The 22,762-nt window shown below is 48.5% G+C and overlaps 1 protein-coding gene across 1 annotated transcript in view; it reads right to left on the reverse strand.

The window, feature by feature from the left end:
• Window positions 1–519: 519 nt before the first annotated feature.
• HTRA3 (HtrA serine peptidase 3) overlaps window positions 520–22,762 on the reverse strand; it is a 36,757-nt gene continuing 14,514 nt past the window's right edge. Inside the window, exons 4-9 of the mRNA XM_083152842.1 lie at window positions 18,309–18,503; window positions 11,121–11,153; window positions 9,420–9,534; window positions 8,621–8,669; window positions 6,864–6,959; window positions 520–710 (exon numbers count right to left, since the gene is read on the reverse strand). Of these exons, the coding sequence (XP_083008968.1) occupies window positions 545–710; window positions 6,864–6,959; window positions 8,621–8,669; window positions 9,420–9,534; window positions 11,121–11,153; window positions 18,309–18,503 (654 nt within the window). The 3' untranslated portion in view covers window positions 520–544. The remainder of the gene's footprint in view (window positions 711–6,863; window positions 6,960–8,620; window positions 8,670–9,419; window positions 9,535–11,120; window positions 11,154–18,308; window positions 18,504–22,762) is intronic.

Raw genomic sequence — 22,762 nt, forward strand, 5'->3', positions numbered from 1 at the left:
GTGGAAAATAAAGAGTATATATGTAAAGGTAAATGTAAATTCACTGTGTACTGTAATTTAATAAGATTTTAAGTGTGTTGGCAATTCGTTTTGTGCTTTGTTGTGTGTGTGTATATATCAGACCATATGATCTATTCGCCTAAGGAAACTCACGTGCAGCAGATTTTTATCATCAGAGATCCTTAGTTGTCTTAGTACCTTTTATTTTATTATTAGATACCTGTTGGCTTGACCTGCAAGTTCTGAAGTATAGCACAGACATGGCTCGGACATTTATAATCCACATGGACACATACAATCGCTGACCAGCCTGAAAGGGAGGTCATTCTCGTTTTGTGCCCAGCGTTACATATCTTGCGTATAAAATACTGAATATTTGGCACCAGGAGGCTTCGGGAGAAATCACGTTGTACGATTTCCAGGAGAGTACGACTTGTTCTCCTCTCGCTGCGGTGATTCTGCCAGGACGTGTTGTTCGGTGGACAATGGCCTTCTAGAGCTGTAATGTTCTGACTAGTACATTAGTTAGTTGTTTATTTTTGATCTACTTAGAGACATCGGGTTCTAAGTTGAATAACAGGTCGTCGTTCCCTCTTCGAACTTCAAGTAGTAAAGGGGATTCGTGCATCACCGCCTCCTGCAGATCACTAGAGGTCAACAGTGGTCGCCCGTTCACCTTCACGATAATGTCACCGTCCTTGATTCCACCTCTGCAAATGCATTAACGGAACATAATTATACTCAGCCTGTGACTGTTGCTTGCTTCCTCTTTTGTGCTATGATGTGGTTCAATCCCAGCCGAATTTCCTGGCCAGATGAAAAATCAGCAATAATTTGCCAATTAGTATTCAATCATGGGCGTTTTCCATGCCGTTTCACTTTTTTGTTAGCGAATTTGGATGGGCAGAAATGGCCGTAATAACTTGCGAAAACGTCCGCAAATTTGTCAAAATACATACATTTGCGGCAATTTCGCAGATCCACAAGGTTTTACGCTGCTGCTGGATTTTTCGCCCAGGCAAATTTGCAGATAATTTCAGAAAATTGCAGATATTTCACCTGGCAAAAAATTCCCCTGGAATTCAATACCCCACTAAAGGTACTCAACACCGTATTGTTGGATGAATGGATGGTACTGGGGCTGTACTGGTGCTTTTGCGTGTAAGATAAAGTTGCCATAGGCAACGGGCATGTATGGGATGGGAATGGAATAAATGCTGATAACAATATTCATAACCAAAAAAAAACTACATGTAAGCACTGCGCTTCTTATTTAAGTTACATAAGCAGAATGGCTGAATCAATTGAGTCATGCGATGTATTGTTGCTAATTAAAGATAATAATGAGAATAAAAATAAACACAGTTATAAACCACATTAAAAATACCAAAAAATATGAAACAATGTAAAAACAAGGGGCCTCCTAGAAAATAATAATCAAAGTATGGTATACTCTTATTATCACTTATGGAAAATGTCTAGTCGAATAAAAGATATTCAGTAAATGGTCTTTGTATATTGCTCAAACATAGATCTAAAATGAATATCCTTTATATTGTGCCCAGTGGCAAAGAACTTATAAATATTTGTATCCATGTAAATGGTAATCCAATGAGATGTTAAGGGAGTGGCACTAAGGTAAATTTTAGCGTGGTGGTATAGTCACTAAAAGTATGTTATATTTTTGCCCTGGTCTTCCAAAAAGACGGTGACCAAAGATCTTTTGTCAGGGGAGCAGCACCCTTGTCAAAGTGGAAGCCGATGAATGCTCGCGTCTGCCTGGGAGATGGTTTACCCACAGGGGTAAAATAGCTCATCGCACTGGTTGGCTCCTCCTTCTTGTCCCGGCACGATGGATGGCGGAAAGCTTGTTATGTGTAATGTTGGCTCTCCGTACACAGATGACAGCTGAATGGGGATGGTCGGGTAGAATAAGTGACGCGAATAAGTGACGCGTTTCGCTCCACTTGGAATGAAACGCATCAGTTCATTCTACCAGACCATCCCCATTCAGCTGCCGGGACAAGAAGGAGAAGCCGACCAGTGCAGTGAGCTATTCTACCCCTGTGGTTAGACCATCTCCCAGGCAGACGCAAGCATTCATCTGCCACTCAGCTTCCAGCTTCGTCGAGGACCTGGTTGTACACCGTGGCTGCAAGTTTAGGATGAGTGCTCACATCTGGACAAAGACGGAGCCTCCGACTGGGGGCAGCTGATGGGAAGTCTCCGGTTATATATTTCTATGTTCATTGCCAATGGGCACAATATAAAGGATAATTATATATATATATATATATATATATATATATATATATATATATATATATATATATATATATATATATATATATATATATATATAAAACAAAAAGGTACCTAAACGTCCGCGCCTCAGTGGTAAACAGCAGCAACTCTGAGAGTCCCCTGTTACCCGTGACCCAGAACAGATAGAAATACAGAGCAGAAACAGAGTGCGCTAAGAGTGAAAGTACACAATTTTTCCTCAATTTATAAAATATTTAATAAAAGCCAACAACACGGCTCATAAAAGATACATAATTCACACGGTCATTTAGTGGAATCAATTGACAAAGTGTATGATGATTCAATACAACAGCAGGCTCAACGTGTTTCGTCAACTACGTGACTTCATCAGGGGCATTTGATGACTTGATTTACACAGATGCAGTTGCACTGAAAATGACAATAAAATATATCAAAAACACATACATGTTTTTTTATATATTTTTTTGTCATTTTCAGTGCAACTGCATCTGTGTAAATCAAGTCATCAAATGCCCCTGATGAAGTCACGTAGTTGACGAAACACGTTGAGCCTGCTGTTGTATTGAATCATCATACACTTTGTCAATTGATTCCACTAAATGACCGTGTGAATTATGTATCTTTTATGAGCCGTGTTGTTGGCTTTTATTAAATATTTTATAAATTGAGGAAAAATGGTGTACTTTCACTCTTAGCGCACTCTGTTTCTGCTCTGTATTTATATATATATATATATATATACTAGGTGATTCATCGCGCCCTACGGGCGCTCTTCACACCGTCGTAAGGGGCTGCGCCCCCTTAATTTGTGAACGTTTGTATATGAGAAATATGGTTAGAATTGTATGAAAGATGCCCTGTATTGCAACTTAGGTGTCCGCGAATCGCGGGAGGGGGGGTCGCGGAGGGTGCCGCGAATTGCAGGAGGGGGGGTCGCGGGGGGTGCCGCGAATTGCAGGAGGGGGGGGTTGTGGGGGGGGTGGATGCTGCGAATCGCGGGAGGGGAGGGATTGCAGAGAATCGCGGGAGGGGGGTCGCGGGGTGGGTTGCCGCAAATCGCGGGAGGGGGGTTACGGGGGGCGGGGGTTGCGGTGAATCATGGTAGGGGGGGTCGCGGGGGATGTGCCGTGAATCACGGGAGGGGGGGTCACGGGGTGGGGTGCCGAGAATCGCGGGGGGGGGGGGTGTGTGTGTGCCGTGAATCGCGGGAGTGGGGGTTGCGGGGGGTGGGGGGGTGTGACGCGAATCGCGAATATGAAAACATTCAAAAAATGAAAAAAAAAAAACTTCAAAAACTCATGTCAACCTTTTTCATTGTCGACCATAGCCATGTCAGTGTTTTCCATGTGCAATTTAATTCTGGAGCTGCCACGAATCACGGGGGGTGCCGCGAATTGCGGGAGGGGGGGTCGCGGGGTTGGGTGCCGCGAATCGCGGGAGGGTGGGGTTTACAGGGGTTCCGGTGGGGGGTTACCGCGAATTGCGGGAGGTGGGGGGTTACGGGGGGTGCCGCGAATCGCGGGAGGGGGGTTTGCGGGGGGTGTGACGCGAATCGCCACAAGAAAAACTCAACACAGAAAGGTCAACACATGTAAATGTTGACATAACTGTGCCACTTCATTGGTGTCCATGTTGACACATGACAATGAATATGAAAACATTCAAAAAATGAAATAAATCTTCAAAAACTCATGTCAACCTTTTTCATTGTCGACCATAGCCGTGCCAGTGTTTTGCATGTGCCATTTAATCCTGGGGCCGCCGCGATTTGCGGGGGGTGCCGCGATTTGCGGGAGGGGGTCGCAGGGGGGGTGCCGCCAATCGTGCAAGGGGGGGTCGCGCGGGGGTCCTTTTTGCCGCGAATCGCGGGAGGGAGGTCGCGGGGGGTGTTTCTCCGCGAATCGGGGGGGGGGTCACGGTTTGCCGCGATTCGCGGGAGGGGGGGGTCGCGGGGTGGTGGTTATGCCGCGAATTGCGGGAGGGGTCGTGGGGGGTTCTTTTTGCAGCGAATCGCGGGAGGGGGGGGTCGCAGGGGTGTTTTTGCTGCGAATCGCGGTAGGGGGGGTCGCGGGTATTTTTGACGCGAATCGCGGGAGGGGGGGGGGCGCGCGCGGGGGGGGGAGGTTTTGCCGCAAATCGCGGGAGGGGGGCGCTCACCTGGTGGCTGTGGAGTAGCAGTGCTGGGCAACATGGGAAGGCAGTGGGTGTCTGGCACTGTCTGTGGGCTCACTGGGCTGGTTCTCTGTCACATACCTCCCAACATGACCCTCTCCAGGAGGGACACAATGCTCTGTTTCTAGACTTCCCCTTAATGTATGATTGCCATCACCTGTTTTAAACAGGTTAATTTCTCAGAAAGGTGTTCAGCACAGATGAAGGCAATCACACATTAAGAGGAAAGTCCAGGAACAGAGCGTTATAGACACAGACACCCACTTTGAGTGACAGATGTAGCCAAATATATAGGAGATATATATATAGAGAGAGAGAGAGAGAGTTGAGTAATCTATAAAGACCATTTACTGAATAACTTTTATTCAATTAGACATTTTCCATCGTTGATCATAAGAGTATACAATACTTTGATTATTATTTTCTAGGTGGCCCCTTGTTTTTACCTTGTGTCATTTTCTTGTATTTTTAATGTGGTTTATAACTGTGTTTATTTTTATTCTCATTATTATCTTTAATCAGCAACAATACATTTACTAAGTTGCTTTCTAAACATATTATGTGACTCAGAATTCAGCTATTCTGCATATGTGACTTAAATAAGAAGCGCGGTGCTTACATGTAGTTTGTTTTGGTTAAATTGTACGAGAAGTCTGCCAAATGTGGGGACTCCGAGGCTGCTATGGGTGTGTATGCACACACATACCAGAGGACTGCAGCTGTTACTATAGATTCTATAAAGGTCTAATAAAATATTAGAGCCAGACCCCCTTTTTGTCCTTCATTGTTTTATAATAGTTATAATGACTGCTTTTGCAAGCAGAGGGCTGGAAGCAGCGCAATCGAATAGAATACCAAAGCATGTTCACATGAGACTTCTGAACGCTGAAAGCATTATGTACAACTCAGAAACAAGGCCCTGAGGCAGGAGCAACTGTAACACCCTAACTGACGAATTGACTAGTCTACCTGTGTATAGCTATATGCAGAAAGACAGTATTAGTAAGCCCCAGGAAAGCCAGGGCCCTACAGACCCTTATGAAGCATCTCAAATTGGTTAGGGATCAATCTGTATAAGCAGATGTGATTACGGCTTCAGGCGTGCATACTACAATAGATTGCATTCCTGCATATAATAGACCAGTGGCATCACCGGGGACAGGTGACCAAAGTAATCTAAAAGGGGTTACAGCATGCCCCCATTGTCATCACTCCGGGGGTGTCCTCTCCACCCTCCTAGTGATGCCTCCGATTTAGACCGTACAATTTACTCCTGCCCCACCTCTGCAACTGCCACTGACAAGGAACCAAAGAATAGAGCAAATTGTACCTAATAGAATGGGTCAATAATAAACTGTACTAGCTACAAAGAGTCTAGGTAAGTTACCTAATATAATCATTGTCCGCTGGGATTGGGTGATATGAGTACCTAAAAAAAAAAAATTCTCCAACACTTTATTTAGTGTAATGTCCTGATTATTAATGTGACCCTAAGAGCATGTGACCATTCAGAGCCAATACAGTGAGAGCTGGCAGTTTGATGATGTCACAGGATGTTTCTCAGGACTACACTGGGAATACTTCTGCCAGCACATTGGCCCTTATTCAGATTGTAGTACAAATTTGTTCTCAAAATGGGCAAAACCATGTGCACTGCAGGTGGGGCAGATGTAACATGTGCAGAGAGAGTTAGATTTGTGTGAGTTATTTTGTTTCTGTGCAGGGTAAATACTGGCTGCATTAATTTTACACTGCAATTTAGATTTCAGTTTCAACACACCCCACCTAAATTTACCTCTCTCTGCTCATGTTACATCTGCCCCACCTGCAGTGCACATGGTTTTGCTAACAAACTGTACTGCGATCAGATCTGAATAAGGGCCATTGTGTTGTTTACTCTCACATTTCTAGTAGACAGAAATATTCCTAATTGCCCAGAACATGGCTAATGTCATGCAAATATGAAAACAGATGAATGTACATACAGATAAAGCTAGCTTTATCTTTGCAGGGGCTGGCGATTCGTTCCACCAGAGGGCGTGTGCGCACAAGACGCTCGCGCACCCCATGGCAACGGAGCTTGCCCCAGGTCCCTGCCGCCTCCCACGCCGCCGATCCACATCGCCGCCCGACCCCCCCCCCCCCCCCCTAACCCTGCCCGTCTCCCTGAAGCTGAGACGGGCAGAATGGCCCTGCCCCGCCGTCGAAGATTGGGATGTGCGTGCGCATGAGACGCACGCGTGTCCCAGTTTTAATGGAGTCCTTCTCTGCCGGCGCTTGCCAGAGGGGAGGTGCTGGCGAGCGCTGGCACTGAACGAGAGAGGCTGTATCTGTATATATCTTTGTATTAGCAGCACACTGGTAAAAACATCATCAATTATGAGAAATGACACTTCAGTCCTTACTTCTGAGAGGGTGAATTAGGCACAACTTCATGCACATATATTCCACTGTTAACATTGGGAAAGTCTGGATTATTTGCCTTCAGTTCCTCAACAAGTCTAGAACGAAAGATCAGTTAGTTATTATTATTATATTTTGGTATATATTTATAGAAATAATTCTGCAGTGCTGTAATCCACTGCATGGGAATGCGACGGTTAATGTATATAATTGTTATTTATTTATATTAGTCCTTACACAAAAGCCTCTAATCTGATTCATTAATCACTATTAATGACACAAGTTATAATACAATTTTTTTTTTTCACAGGTGACATATACTGTACCTCTGGTGCCAGTGCTTTGTACTCTGTTGTGACCAAATAAGCTACATTTTCCAAATGGTTTAGAGGTATATGTCACCTGTGAAAAAAAAATGGTTACATGTAACACTGGTGTAAAAATCATTGTCACCATGGTTACATGTAATACCAGAGTACAGATCACTGTAACTATGGTTCCGTGTAACACCAGCATACAACTCACTGTCACCATGATTACGTGTAATCACCGTTACAATGGTTACATGTAAAGGTGGCAATACACACGCAGATTTATCTTCAGATCTGGCTGGTTGGAACAAAAACATGGTTATGGATGAGAGCACATGACAGTTGACCATTTGCTTGGAAATGCTGGAAAACTGACAAACTGTCACTCATCCATAACCATGTTTTTTGTTCCAACCAGCCAGATCTGAAGATAAATCTTACTAGTGTATGGGCACCTTTACACTGGTGGACAGATCATTGTCACCACGGTGTAAAAATCATTGTCACCATGGAAACCTGTAATCACTCTCACCATGGTTACGTTGGATACATTGTAGTGCAGAAGCTGATGCTGACAACTGCCCCACTGGGAGGACTGTAATCAGAAGCAATACAATTTGACCTTTTTACTTATTAATTATTGTACCAAATTTGACAAATGTATTCAAAGATTAAAAATGCTTCTTCTGTTAATGAAAAAAATCTCCAAATTACTTAGTGGTCATATTAAGGCCCCCATAAAACACAGATATACCTGCGTTGTCCAGACCGAGCCCCCCTAACGCGGCGTCGCTACCCCTCGCTGTAGAGCAAACTGCAGTCGCATCCTTCCAAGATCCAACTGCATATTGACACATGCGCAGGAGTGCGGAAATCAATGGATTGTGATTTTCACATTTCTGCGTGTCCTAGAGAATTAGGCCCAATGTCCTGATCCCACGATGGAAGAGAATATTAAATATGTTTAAAAATCAAGATTCCCTGATCCCGACCAAAAAATGGTCAGTATCAGCAAATTGGGCATTTACACTCTTCCCCTTTGGGTTACCAATCATCGCTGGCCACCGATCATCTAATTCTGTCCGTGGATCGGCAAATCAGGCAAACGGGAATGTGAAACAGTTGGAACCGTTGGATTAGAATTGAAGGACCCTCCCCATTTCCTGCTGTGACATAACTTGCCCAGTCAGCACGGTATACATAAATTTGGTCTGTTTAAACAGGTCTAACTATAAAGATCAAATCCAAATCTACTTATTACAGTTTACATGTCACAAGAGAGCTACAACACACGAGCAGTTTATATTTTGTTCCAGGACGAGTTAAGCCTTTGAGTGCGTACACAGGCTCCGGCCAGAAAGTTGTGTCACACACTGCAGCGGGCATGTCTCCTCGGCAAACAGTAAAAACGTTTTTGGCACGGACACAGTTTTCTCATGTCAACTTACGTGGGTGTGATGGTCAGCATCTTTATCCCGATGAAACGCTTTTTCCCGTCTGAAGAAACAAACAATGGCAACATGCTTTGAAATATTAGTTTTAAAGCGCCTTATAATGAATACAAGATAATATCGCTGACATTTTGGGAAAGTCAGATTCCTCACTTCCAATGCAAACATTGCAGAAATGTATAAATAAGACATGTCAGAGGCGTCACTGAGTGTAAACTACGCTGGGAACTTTGGATGTGTATAAAACACAGACACATGCTAATAATAAACTATATAAACTTCAAATATTTGTGTTATTGTAAAGTGCTCTAGACCTGATTCAGAATTGGCACGCAATCCCAATGTTCCTTGCCGGAGTGATTGTTAGCTGCTGCGACATAGACAGGGCAAGTACAGGTGCATGTTTCCAAGGTGGGACCGATGGTGTCATGCAGAAACATATTAATCTGTTTCTCAGCGCCTAGGAATGTTGACAGTGGATGTCTGAGTCAGTGCACATTTGGGTGCATGGATGTACACCAGGGAAGGGCTTCACAGGGGCATAAAAAGATGGGCAATCTACAACAGAGTCTCCGTCCACCGCTATATCAGCCCCTTTATGTGCTATTTCTGATACAGTAAACGGTCCTTGTTTAAATTGCAGTTTATTGTGGAGTAGTACTGAGCATTACAACTCTCTTCAAGGCTTCAAGGCTTAGTACATAGGAAAACCCTAATCATCAGAATAAAGACTAATAACAGTCCAAGCGCACTTCCTATTATCACACCGTACTGTAAGCGTGCTGCGTTTATTTACCTTTAAACTTTTTGCCGTGCGATTCGTTCATGAACTTCGTGATACGGTCCGAGGGAATCGCAAACGAAATCCCAGCGGTCACTTTCAGAGTATTAATTCCGATCACTTCTCCGTCCTGAAGGGAGAAATAAGATCAAGTCTACAAGCCACAAAAGTTTGTTAATTTCGTTATAATCGCTCTTGTGTATAGTGACCAGTGACTTCTGTGTCCATGCCACATGTGTCACACAGTGGTAAATGGGCCCTACACCCTAGAAATCATTGTACCCTCATCTAAAATAGGAACATCATGCTATTTCCAACAGTCCAAATCTGCACCATACCTACAACCTTCCCTGGCAGAGGACCTTATTGTGGTCCACACGCAGTGATGTGTGAGTTTTAACGCTGCCCGCCGCTCGTACATCTGCCCCCCCCCCCCCCACTCGGCAAAGTCTGCACAGCTGCGAATAGATGTTTTACATAAGCATCTATTCGCACCCTTGGGTGCAGGGACCAAATCATTCAATGGTCTCCCATCTGTGTTGGGACAGGTTTATTTAAGTTTTTAAGCTATTTATATACTGTAAAAGCACTTATTTTCGCGCAGTTTAATTTTCGCGATTTTCGCGAGCCTTCCGTAATCGTGAAAATTAAAGCCCTGCCAAATTCCCCCCCCCCCCCCCCCCCACGGGGTTCTATTTACAGCAGGTACAGTAGCAGGTACAGTAGATAGTCGCAACATTTTCAGCTTGCGAAATCGCTGATTTTGTCATTATCGCGAAAATGGGAAGCGGTCATCTATTAGAATGAACTTAGGTCTACAGTCATTAGGTCGACCCCACTAGGTCGACTGGCAGGAAGGTCGACCTAACTTAAGGTCGACATGGGCCAAGGTCGACATGACTTAAGGTCGAATTTGCATAAAGGTCGACATGAGGAAGGTCGACTGGTCATAAGGTCGACATGGGGTTTTTCACTGTTTTTTGAGCCGACATGTGCCGACAGGCGGTATTTCATGCCCTACCATCCACTAGGGCGTGGAGGAGGTTATTAAAGCTGTGGCGAGCGAAGCGAGCCACCGTGCCCATTGCATCGCGAGCGAAGCGAGCGATGCGAGGGTCCGATTCTCATTGCCAAATGTGTCCATGTCGACTGTGTCGACATTCGGATCAAAAAAACAGTGAAAAACCCATGTCGACCTTATGACCAGTCGACCTTCCTCATGTCGACCTTTATGCAAATTCGACCTTAAGTCATGTCGACCTTGGCCCATGTCGACCTTAAATCAGGTCGACCTTCCTGCCAGTCGACCTAGTGGGGTCGACCTAATGACTGTAGACCTAAGTTCATTCTGATAGATGTACCGATTCCGCGAAAATTACTGCTCGCGAAATTAAGTGCTTATACAGTATTGTAAATTGTGATATACCAAGAATAAAATATTCAGGTATTAGAATTTGGTTTTTTTATTTTATAGGTATTATCCCGCACATAAACAAAGGGTGATTTAAAGAGTAACTAAAAGTTTGAATTTGATCAACAGCTAATAAAGCAACAAAGGCACCCCCTTTCTAGATAGATAGATAGATAGATAGATAGATAGATAGATAGATAGATAGATAGATAGATAGATAGATAGATAGATAGATAGATAGATAGATAGATAGATAGATATTAAAAATAAAAAAAAAGCAAAAAAACACATAAATAAATACTTACTAAATTTACTAAAGGACCTCCGGAATTTCCATACTACAAAAAAACAAAACAGTACTTTAATTGGTAGAATATTTATAATATTGTAACATTAAAAGATTTAGATTTATTCCAAAAATCTGCCATTCAATTCCTGTGATGGTGCGAAGGTTGGGTTGGGTATAGCTGCAATGCTGTAGTCTACATGGAAATGTAACGATCTAGTGATCTTGTATCTGATCACTTTATGGATCCAATGTACATCAACAATGAAAAGGTCGACAACACATTATAGACACCGATAAGGTGGACTGATGCTAAAGGTCAACAGCAAGATCGTCACCATTAATACATCATCAAACATTTAACCAACACTACTCACACACAAATTAGGTCGACAACCATTTCATCTACAATAGAAATGTTCGACTGCTCAACTTACATACATAAATTACAGCAACTGAACAGACACGTAAATTGGTCAACAATGATCACATCAACATGAAAACATAGACAAATAACAGATCAGCATAAAGAACATCAACACTTTTATCCACAACTGTGAGCCTACATGGAAATGTAGGGGCCGGACTTGAGGCAAAGCCTAGAGGTAGGCCTTCCCTGACAGGGTTTGTAGGGAGCAGTTTAGTGGGGAAGTTATAGAAGGGGTGTTCAAAGGAAAGGGTCATAGTGGGAGGGGCTTAATAGGGTGTTGGAGGGGTTTATAAGCGGGGTTCAGGCGGGAAAAGGGGACACTGGGAGTTTTGTACAGCAGCTTGCAGCTTCCATGGCTTCCCCAGGCGCTGCTGATTTAGAGGTATCCGCTGCGCTGGCTGCGCTTAGGGAAGCAGCGGGCACTAGAGGTGCGGAATGGCTGCAGCAGCAGATGGCCGGTCTGCTAGGGGGACTGGGAGCAGCAGCGCCAGAGGCTGCTCCAGCGGGCGCACGGCCTCGGAGGTCCCGGCCTCCGGAGCGCTTTAGCCCATCGGTGTCCCCCAGGGTTCAGCGCCGTTCACGGAGCCCCGTCAGGGACCCTCCAGGTCGGGCTGCGGGACGGGCACCTTCCGCCCGCAGGACCCGGTCTGGGAGGAATCCGGCCAGGAGGCGGAACTCTCCGCGCGGGGGGAATCCCCCCCCCCCCCCGTGCAAGAAGATCCGGCGGTGCGAGTTGCGGGACCTGGAGCGGTGGGGCATGCGTCGCATGCTGCTGCCCGGCGCGCGGTGGGCTGTGCCAGGGGAGCGGAGGAGCGAGCAGAGGGGAACAGGAATGGTGTCCGGAACGAGCAGCGCCCAGCGGGCTCCGCCTCCAATGATGACACGCCGGCTGGCGCTGTCCCTGACGGTCGTGATGCCAGGGGAAGCGGGATGACAATCACAGCGGGGGATGGTGAGGTACCTGGACCTTCCAATGATGCCGTGGCTCGTCGGGACGCTGGACCTGCGGCTGCTGGGTACACAGCCCCCAGGCAGCCTGGTGAGTCTGTCTCTTTGTCTGTTAATACCTTAGCGCAGAGTCAGGGGGGGGGGTCAGCCCTCCAGGGGGAAATGAGCAGAGGTCTTACTGATTTATTGAGTGGTTTTGCAGATTGGTTGGCTGGTTTGCGGCAGGGGGCGGGGCCGTCCCCGGCGGCGGCGTGGGTTCCGCAGAATGGAGTTTATTCTAGTTCATTCTTTCTGACAAAATCCTTCTTAGATGGACAAAACCATGTGCACTGCAGGGGGGCAGATGTAACATGTGCAGAGAGAATTAGATTTGGGTGAGTTATTTTGTTTCTGTGCAGGGTAAATACTGGCTGCTTTATTTTTACACTGCAATATAGATCTCACTTTGAAGAAAAACCCCACCCAAATCTAATTCTCTCTGCACAAGTTACATCTGCCCCACCCGCAGTGCACATGGTTTTGTCCATCTAAGAAGGATTTTGTCAGAAAGAATGAACTAGAATAACCCCCAATGAGAGCACGCCAGTTAGCAGTAATATGCCAGTTAGCAGTGGGGTGCCGGTGGCCAGTAGTGTATCGGTTAGCAGTAGTGTGCCAGTTAGCAGTGGGGTGCCGGTGGCCAGTAGTGGGCCAGGTAGCAGCAGTGTGGGGGCTCAAGGGAGCATTGGGGAGACACAAGAGGAGGTAGGGAGGCTCAGTGACACTGCAAAAGGGGAGGTGTATGTCTGTTTTGAGGGTCCTTTAGGGGCTCACTTGAAGCAGGAAGTGAGGGAGAGGATTTGGAAAGGGGAGTATGTGGATATATTATCATTGCTTCCTTTAGAGCGTTTTAATTTGGATAGGCCCCGTAAGGAGGAGAAGAAGGAGGAGGAGGAACGGCGGAGGTATCGGCTGATACCGCGGTCGTTCACGAACTGGTTACAAGCATTTGCTATTTTGGCTAGTGTGATTGGGGAAAAGGCACCTGAAAATTGCTCAGCCTTATTTTGTTACATGGATGCGATAGGGGAGGCATACAGGGTTTATGGGGGTCTGGCCTGGCTGCGGTACGATGAGCAGTATAGGCAGAGGAAGGCGGTACGTCCTAATTTGCGATGGGACCATAAAGACATTGCTTTGTGGTTAAAGGTTACGGCGCCCGTCAAAACGGGGCAGCCCTTTCGTGGGGATGGGGGGGGGGCCGAGAGAGGCCACAAATGGTACGGCCATGCAGAAGGGACTCTGTTTTGCCTTCAACGACGGGTCATGCCGGTTTGGGGCAAAATGTAAATTTAAGCATGAATGTTCCTCGTGTGGGGGTACCCATGGTGCAAATAAATGCTTTAGGGGGAAGTCAAGGGATGGTACTTCGAAAGGGGGAGACGCCGGTGCGGCTGGAAAGGATGCTGGGGTATCTGCGTAGATACCCTGATCAACGGGCAGCCGTGTTGTTAGAAGAGGGTTTTAGGGAGGGTTTCAAGATACCTTCCGAGGTGCGGGTTTCGGGGGGTTTTAAGAGGAATTTGAAGTCCGCAAGGGATCACCCTGAGGTGGTTCAGGACAAACTGTTTAAGGAGGTGCAGTTGGGTCGGATGGCGGGGCCTTTTGGGTTGCCACCATTGCCGGATTTGATAGTGTCACCGTTGGGGGTGGTACCTAAAAAGGAGGCGAACAAGTTTCGCCTTATACACCATTTGTCTTTCCCGAAAGGGGCGTCGGTCAATGATGGCATTGACCCTGACATCTGTTCGGTCGTCTATACATCTTTTGACGCGGCTGTGCAGTGGGTGAAGCGGTTTGGGAAAGGGGCCCGGTTGGCAAAAACTGATATTGAATCTGCTTTTCGTTTGCTGCCGGTTCACCCAACCAGTTTGCGTTTGTTGGGTTGTTGTTGGAACGGGGAGTTTTTTGTTGATCGTTGTTTACCGATGGGTTGCTCCTTGTCATGCGCTTACTTTGAGGCTTTTAGTTCCTTTTTGGAGTGGGTGGTTAAGGATGTTTCCGGGTGCAGTTCAGTTATTCATTACCTGGATGATTTTTTATGTATTGGTCCGGGGGGGTCAGGGGTCTGTGACCTGTTGTTAAGGACGGTTGAAAGGGTAGCGGCGGACTTTGGGGTCCCGCTGGCGCCTGGTAAAACAGAGGGCCCTGCTACAATGATCAGTTTTTTGGGTATTGTCATTGACACTGAGAGGATGGAGTGCCGTTTGCCCGAGGATAAATTGATGGGGCTGAAGGCTGAGGTGGGGAGGGCACTGCTGTTGAAGAAAATTAGATTGCGGGATTTGCAGTCCTTGCTAGGTAAATTAAATTTCGCGTGTCGCATTATGCCTATGAGCCGCATATTCAGCAGGAGGCTGGCAGCAGCAACAGCGGGGGTGGTTCTTCCTCATCATTTCGTCAGACTGGGTAGTGAATTAAAAGGGGATTTGCGAGTCTGGGCAGCATTTTTGGAGGTTTTTAACGGCAGAGCGTTGTGGATGTCGGACGCGTGTGTGGCTACAGAGCTAGACCTCTTCACGGACGCGGCTGGGAGTGTCGGGTTTGGGGCATATTGCCAAGGACATTGGTGCGCGGGCCGGTGGCCGGAGTCTTGGGTGCAGAGAGGCATGGTAAAAAACCTGGCACTGTTGGAATTGTTTCCTATTCTAGTTGCAGTGGTGATTTGGGGGGAGTTGTTCCGCAACAGGAAGGTATGTTTTCATTGTGATAACTTAGGGGTCGTCATGGCCATCAATCAATTGTCGGCATCTTCCCCGCCGGTTGTCACTCTGTTACAGCAGTTAGTGTTGGAATGTCTAGCGTTGAATTTGTGGGTGGTGGCGAGGCATGTCCCTGGGGTATCTAACGGTGTTGCGGATTCTTTGTCTCGTTCACAGTGGGAGCGTTTTCGGGATTTGGCGCCGGAGGCAGACAGGGAGGGGACCGTGTGCCCGAGTCGGCTTTGGGATCTGCTGGACGGGTAGTTGACCAGCTCATTAGGGCATCTCTGGCCCAGAACACATGGTCGGCGTATAATCAGGACTGGCGGGATTGGTTGGAATGGCGTGAGGTAGTAGGATTGCCAGAAGATGATGATGAGTTGGCTGTCCTGTTATATATTGGACACTGTAAGGAGGTTGGTTGGTCAGTTGCAAAAATCACCCGCTGCATGGCGGGTTTGGCTTTTGGGTTTCGTTCATGTGGTAGGTCTGATGTCACGAAGAATTTTCTGATTTCGCAAGCACTGAAAGGGTGGAGGAGAGGCCATGTGGTCCAGGATAAGAGAAGGCCGGTTTCTTTTCAGTTGTTGCAGAATATGGGAAAGAAGTTAGGGGAGGTTTGTAGTTCCAATTTTGAGGAAAAGTTGTTCGAGGGAAGCCTTTTCTCTTGCATTTTTCGGGGCACTGCGAATAGGGGAACTTGTGAGTCCAAGCGTGTCCAGGCCGGGGGGCTTGTTAGAGGAGGATGTGGATTTATACTCGGATAGGTTGGAGCTGTTGATTAGGAAGTCAAAGACGGATCAGGTGGGGAAGGGGAAGCGGGTGGTCCTCTTCTCTGTACCAGGGTCAGATATGTGCCCAGTGACACGACTAAGGGAGTTTAAGGAGATCAGAGTTGGCAGGGGAAGGGATCCTTTGTTGTTGCATGCAAATGGGTCTTTTCTGTCGCGATTTCAGTTCATAAGCGTCTTCAGGGCAGTGCTGCGGACGTTGGGCCTCAAGGGGGATGAATATGCTGGTCATTCTTTCCGGATTGGGGCCGCAACTGAGGCTGCTAGGATGGGGTTTGGTGACGAGTTGATCAAGCGTATTGGGCGTTGGGAATCGTCTCGTTTTCGTTCGTATGTTCGTTTAGGGGATTGTTGATTTTGACTGCGTGTTTTTTCTGTTTTAGGGCAGCCTCCGTGCCTGATTTAGATTTTAGGACATTCATATGTCTTTTGGGGAGCGTTACGGGCTGATGCGAGACCGAATGGCCGCCAGTTGGGTTTGGCTAGAGAGGAGGCGTTGGTCCGCTGGCTGGGGAAGCGCGGTATGGTATGGAGTGGAGTATTGCGGGAATTTCACCGCTTTGTTCAGCTCGATAGGGCACCTGATGTATTGGTTTTACACGTTGGGGGAAATTACCTTGGGGGCAGACCATTTAGGGAACTGATACGGGATATCAAGTTTGATCTCCTGCGTTTGTGGGCTATGTTTCCTGAGGTGATCACGGTATGGTCAGACATTGTGCCGCGTCAATTTTGGAGGGATGCAAGGTCGGCTGACAAGATCAATAAGGCAAGGATTAAGGTCAACAGGGCGGTTGGCCGTTTTATGGCTAGAAATGGGGCAGTGGTGGTGAGGCACAGGGAGCTTGAATCCGGTGCCGGGGCATTTTGGAGAGGGGATGGTGTGCATCTGAATGCGATAGGGATAGATATTTGGTCTTTGGGATTACAAGAGGGAGTTGAAACAGCGGTCCGGATGTGGGGGGGCGCACGGGGTTAAGGGATTAACCACGTGCTTGGTGGTGGAGGGGGGTCCTCGAGGTTAGTGGCATTGAGGCTTAATTATGTGGCGGGGAGGGCCCCATGAGGGGGCTGGACTCCCCTGGGTGAGGTTAAGTAATGGGCACTAGGGGTTGACAATTGGTGCCCCCGAGCCAATCGCTATCGGCTGGGGGTAAGAACTCCTGGAAGTGCTTGAATGTGTGGATAGGTTATTGGGGCCTCGGGGACCACCTCCGTTGGGAATGTTTTTGGTTATTGTTAAACTTGTATTGTTTTAATAAAGATGGCCGCTGTGGCCAATTTTATCCAACAAGAGGCGTTTGTGTCATTTTTGAGTAAACAGGGTCAAGGAGGTATGGGTCACAGCGATTAGACAATACCCTGTCATGTAGGGGCCGGACTTGAGGCAAAGCCTAGAGGTAGGCCTTCCCTGACAGGGTTTGTAGGGAGCAGTTTAGTGGGGAAGTTATAGAAGGGGTGTTCAAAGGAAAGGGTCATAGTGGGAGGGGCTTAATAGGGTGTTGGAGGGGTTTATAAGCGGGGTTCAGGCGGGAAAAGGGGACACTGGGAGTTTTGTACAGCAGCTCCCACCCACCCTCCCTGTTTTATAGGGTTTAGGTATATAATTGTAATAAGTATGTCTTTTTTGTCACAGTGGCCTGTGCGGAGGGGGGTCCTTGAGGTTAGTGGCATTGAGGCTTAATTATGTGGTGGGGAGGGCCCCATGAGGGGGCTGGACTCCCCTGGGTGAGGTTAAGTAATGGGCACTGGGGGTTGACAATTGGTGCCCCCGAGCCAATCGCTATCGGCTGGGGGTAAGAACTCCTGGAAGTGCTTGAATGTGTGGATAGGTTATTGGGGCCTCGGGGACCACCTCCGTTGGGACTGTTTTTGGTTATTGTTAAACTTGTATTGTTTTAATAAAGATGGCCGCTGTGGCCAATTTTATCCAACAAGAGGCGTTTGTGTCATTTTTTAGTAAACAGGGTCAAGGAGGTATGGGTCACAGCGATTAGACAATACCCTGTCATGATGAAACTGTAAGAACAGGACATAGATAACACAGTGGTGATGGAAGAGACCACAGAAGGGTGCAGCCACACCCAAGCTGTGTTGTGAGTCCACATGTGATGTTGCTATGGGCAACAAATCAGATCCTGTCTACTATCTTCTAGAGAGTGCTAACTAAATAAGAAGTAGATTCTGATTGGTTGCCCAAAGCAACATCACATGGGAAGTAGAACACACATCTTAGTAAATTCCCCCCGGAGAGTCTTATGAGGTGTTTGTAGAAGGCAGAAATGGAGCAAGCTTACATTGATGATGGCATCTGTCTGTACATAATCCATGTCCGAGTCCCGTAACCCAAGTTCCTTTCCATCCCTCTGGGCTGTGCTGACGATCCCAGTGGTCACTGTGTTCTGTAAGGCAAACGGGCTTCCAATAGCTACTACAAATTCTCCAGGTCTCATATCCGCTGAATGCCCCAATAGCAGGACTGGTAGCTTTTTCTGAAACCCAATCCAACACGGTCACAGTATAGTTACAGAGTAACGGCACAGTGTAATTATATACACATGAATAAGGAACGATACAATGGCATATGCCTATGTAAATGCATTTACAGAAATAATTACTAATTAGACATGTTTATCACTAGATTTATTATTCAGCCTATCTGGACGATGGATTTAACTCAGGAAACAGATTCCTGTTGCTCTTTTAAAACTATTAGTCAAATCTACCAATAGTGTGGTTACTTGCTAACTATTACGGAGAAAGTATACTCTAATTACAATACCCGCTTGAGACGGAAACTAGGGTCCAGTCCAGGTCACTGAACCTGGGCTTCAAGCCATGTTTACCTCACAGGTTGGACCAGGGTTAGTGCCAGGGCTTCTCCTTGCCGATGCTTGGAGTTCACAGTTTGAACGGGACCTTGGTCAGGTGACCCGGGTTACCCATTGACTATGCCCCGTAAGCCGGACCCTTCCCGGTAGCAACCTGGGTTAGATTTCCAGTTCACTAAACCCAGGTCATTTTTAATGGACCCTCTCACAGCAAGCCGCAACCCAGGTTAACCCAGCAATAACCCGGGTTGAATCGGCAATGTGAAAGGAGTACTAGTAATTTCTTTGCATTTACTATTTTTCTAACAAAGCATAACATGAGCCAGACAACCTGGGCTGAGAAGTTTACACTGCACCATTACCAGGGTCCCACCCTGGTAGCTACCAGGGTCAGATCCCCAAGTCATTCGACCTGGGTTATATTTCAAGGACCCTTTTACAAAAGCTGTGACTTGGGTAGTAAAGTGCCATGCCATGTTTTGTTTTAATGGGGGCTGCACATTACTATCCCCTTTTCTCAATTGGGAATCTCCTATATATTTGGCTACATCTGTCACTCAAAGTGGGTGTCTGTGTCTATAACGCTCTGTTCCTGGACTTTCCTCTTAATGGCCCTTATTCTGATCGGTGCGGCCAGAGCCGCATACGGGGCTCCGGCCGCACCAACCAATCCCCGCCTACTATACGGATCGCCACGGCCGTCCGTACACGGACGGCTGGCGATCCGCATGAAAATGGTGGGGCGTACGCCTCCACCATGGTGGGAGCTGCCCCCTGCATTCGATGGTCCGCGACCATCGAAGGCAGGGCCGCACGCCCCACCAGCTCCCGCAAGCTGAGAGCACACGGACAATCGTCCGTGTGAAAGCTTGTATGGGGGCGGAGAACTGACATCCGGCGATGTCAGCTTTCCGCCCCCATCACTGGCGTCATAGCCTCATTACCATGCATACGCCCCGCGTTTGCATGGGAACGCCCATGAAACGCGGGGCGTATGCATAGGGAAATGAGGGTATGAAGCCCCTCACGCCCCTATACGCCCCCTTTGCGGCGTAGAAACGTTATGTGCGGCGATTTCGCCTGCACATGCGCAGATTGACCTCTGCGCATGTGCAGACTGAAAACATCGGCGGTACGGCCGCACGCGGGCCGTACCGCTCGATTCAGAATAAGGGCCAATGTGTGATTGCCTTCATCTGTGCTGAACACCTTTCTGAGAAATTAACCTGTTTAAAACAGGTGATGGCAATCATACATTAAGGGGAAGTCTAGAAACAGAGCATTGTGTCCCTCCTGGAGAGGGTCATGTTGGGAGGTATGTGATAGAGAACCAGCCCAGTGAGCCCACAGACAGTGCCAGACACCCACTGACTTCCCATGTTGCCCAGCACTGCTACTCCACAGCCACCAGGTGAGCGCCCCCCCCTCCCGCGATTTGCGGCAAAACCTCCCCCCCCGCGCGCCCCCCCCCCCCTCCCGCGATTCGCGGCAAAAACACCCGCTCCCCCGCAACCCCCCCTACCGCGATTCGCTGCAAAAAGAACCCCCCCCACGACCCCTCCTGCAATTCGCGGCATAACCACCACCCCGCGACCCCCCCCTCCCGCGAATCGCGGCAAACCCTCCCCCGTGACACCCCCCCCCCGATTCGCGGAAACCCCCCCCCCCGCGACCTCCCTCCCGCGATTCGCGGCAAAAAGAACCCCCCGCGACCCCCCCTTGCACGATTGGCGGCACCCCCCCTGCGACCCCCCTCCCGCGATTCGCGGCACCCCCCCCCCGCAATTCGCAGCAGCCCCAGGATTAAATGGCACATGCAAAACACTGACATGGCTATGGTCGACAATGAAAAAGGTTGACATGAGTTTTTAAGAATTTATTTTTAATTTTTTGTATTTTTTCATATTCATTGTCATGTGTCGACATGGACACCAATGAAGTGGCACACTTATGTCAACATTTACATGTGTTGACCTTTCTGTGTTGATTTTTTCTTGTGGCGATTCGCGTCACACCCCCCCGCAACCCCCCTCCCGCGATTCGCGGCACCCCCCGTGACCCCCCACCTCCCGCAATTCGCGGCAACCCCCCACCGGAACCCCTGTGAACCCCGCCCTCCCGCGATTCGCGGCACCCACCCCCGCGACCCCCCCTCCCGCAATTTGCGGCACCCCCCCGTGATTTGCGGCAGCTCCAGAATTAAATTGCACATGGAAAACACTGACATGGCTATGGTCGACAATGAAAAAGGTTGACATGAGTTTTTGAAGTTTTTTTGTCATTTTTTGAATATTTTCATATTTATTCTCATGTGTCGACATGGACACCAATGAAGTGCCACACTTATGTCAACATTTACATGTGTTGACCTTTCTGTGTTGATTTTTTTCTTGTGGCGACTGGCGTCACACCCCCCGCAACCCCCCCTCCGGCGATTCGCGGCACCCCGGCACCCCCCCGCGACCCCCCCCCCTCCCGCAATTCGCGGCAACCCCCCACCGGAACCCCCATGAACCCCGCTCTCCCGCGATTCGCGGCACCAACCCCCCGCAACCCCCTCCCGCAAATCGCGGCACCCCCCGCAATTCGCGGCATAACCACCACCCCGCGACCCCCCCCCCTCCCGCGAATCGCGGCAAACCCTCCCCCGTGACCCCCCCGATTCGCGGAAAAAACACCCCCCGCGACCTCCCTCCCACGATTCGCGGCAAAAAGAACCCCCCCCGCGACCCCCCCTTGCACGATTGGCGGCACCCCCCCTGCGACCCCCCTCCCGCGATTCGCGGCACACACCCCCCCCGCAATTCGCAGCAGCCCCAGGATTAAATGGCACATGCAAAACACTGACATGGCTATGGTCGACAATGAAAAAGGTTGACATGAGTTTTTGAAGATTTATTTTTAATTTTTTCATATTCATTGTCATGTGTCGACATGGACACCAATGAAGTGGCACACTTATGTCAACATTTACATGTGTTGACCTTTCTGTGTTGATTTTTTCTTGTGGCGATTCGCGTCACACCCCCCCGCAACCCCCCCTCCCGCGATTCGCGGCACCCCCCGTGACCCCCCACCTCCCGCAATTCGCGGCAACCCCCCACCGGAACCCCTGTGAACCCCGCCCTCCAGCGATTCGCGGCACCCACCCCCGCGACCCCCCCTCCCGCAATTCGCTGCACCCCCCCGTGATTCGCGGCAGCTCCAGAATTAAATTGCACATGGAAAACACTGACATGGCTATGGTCGACAATGAAAAAGGTTGACATGAGTTTTTGAAGTTTTTTTTTTCATTTTTTGAATGTTTTCATATTCATTCTTATGTGTCGACATGGACACCAATGAAGTGCCACACTTATGTCAACATTTACATGTGTTGACCTTTCTGTGTTGATTTTTTCTTGTGGCGATTCGCGTCACACCCCCCCCCCCACCCCCCCCCCCAACCCCCACTCCCGCGATTCACGGCACACACACACCCCCCCGCGATTCTCGGCACCCCACCCCGTGACCCCCCCTCCCGTGATTCACGGCACACCCCCCGCGACCCCCCCTACCATGATTCGCCGCAACCCCCGCCCCTGTAACCCCCCTCCCGCGATTTGCGGCAACCCACCCCGCGACCCCCCTCCCGCGATTCTCTGCAATCCCTCCCCTCCCGCGATTCGCAGCATCCACCCCCCCACAACCCCCCCTCCTGCAATTCGCGGCACCCCCCGCGACCCCCCCTCCTGCAATTCGCGGCACCCTCCGCGACCCCCCCTCCCGCGATTCGCGGACACCTAAGTTGCAATACAGGGCATCTTTCATACAATTCTAACCATATTTCTCATATACAAACGTTCACAAATTAAGGGGGCGCAGCCCCTTACGACGGTGTAAAGAGCGCCCGTAGGGCGCGATGAATCACCTAGTATTGG

Source organism: Crinia signifera, chromosome 1 (genome assembly GCF_055691185.1).
Source record: "Crinia signifera chromosome 1, ASM5569118v1, whole genome shotgun sequence".
Taxonomy (NCBI): domain Eukaryota; kingdom Metazoa; phylum Chordata; class Amphibia; order Anura; family Myobatrachidae; genus Crinia; species Crinia signifera.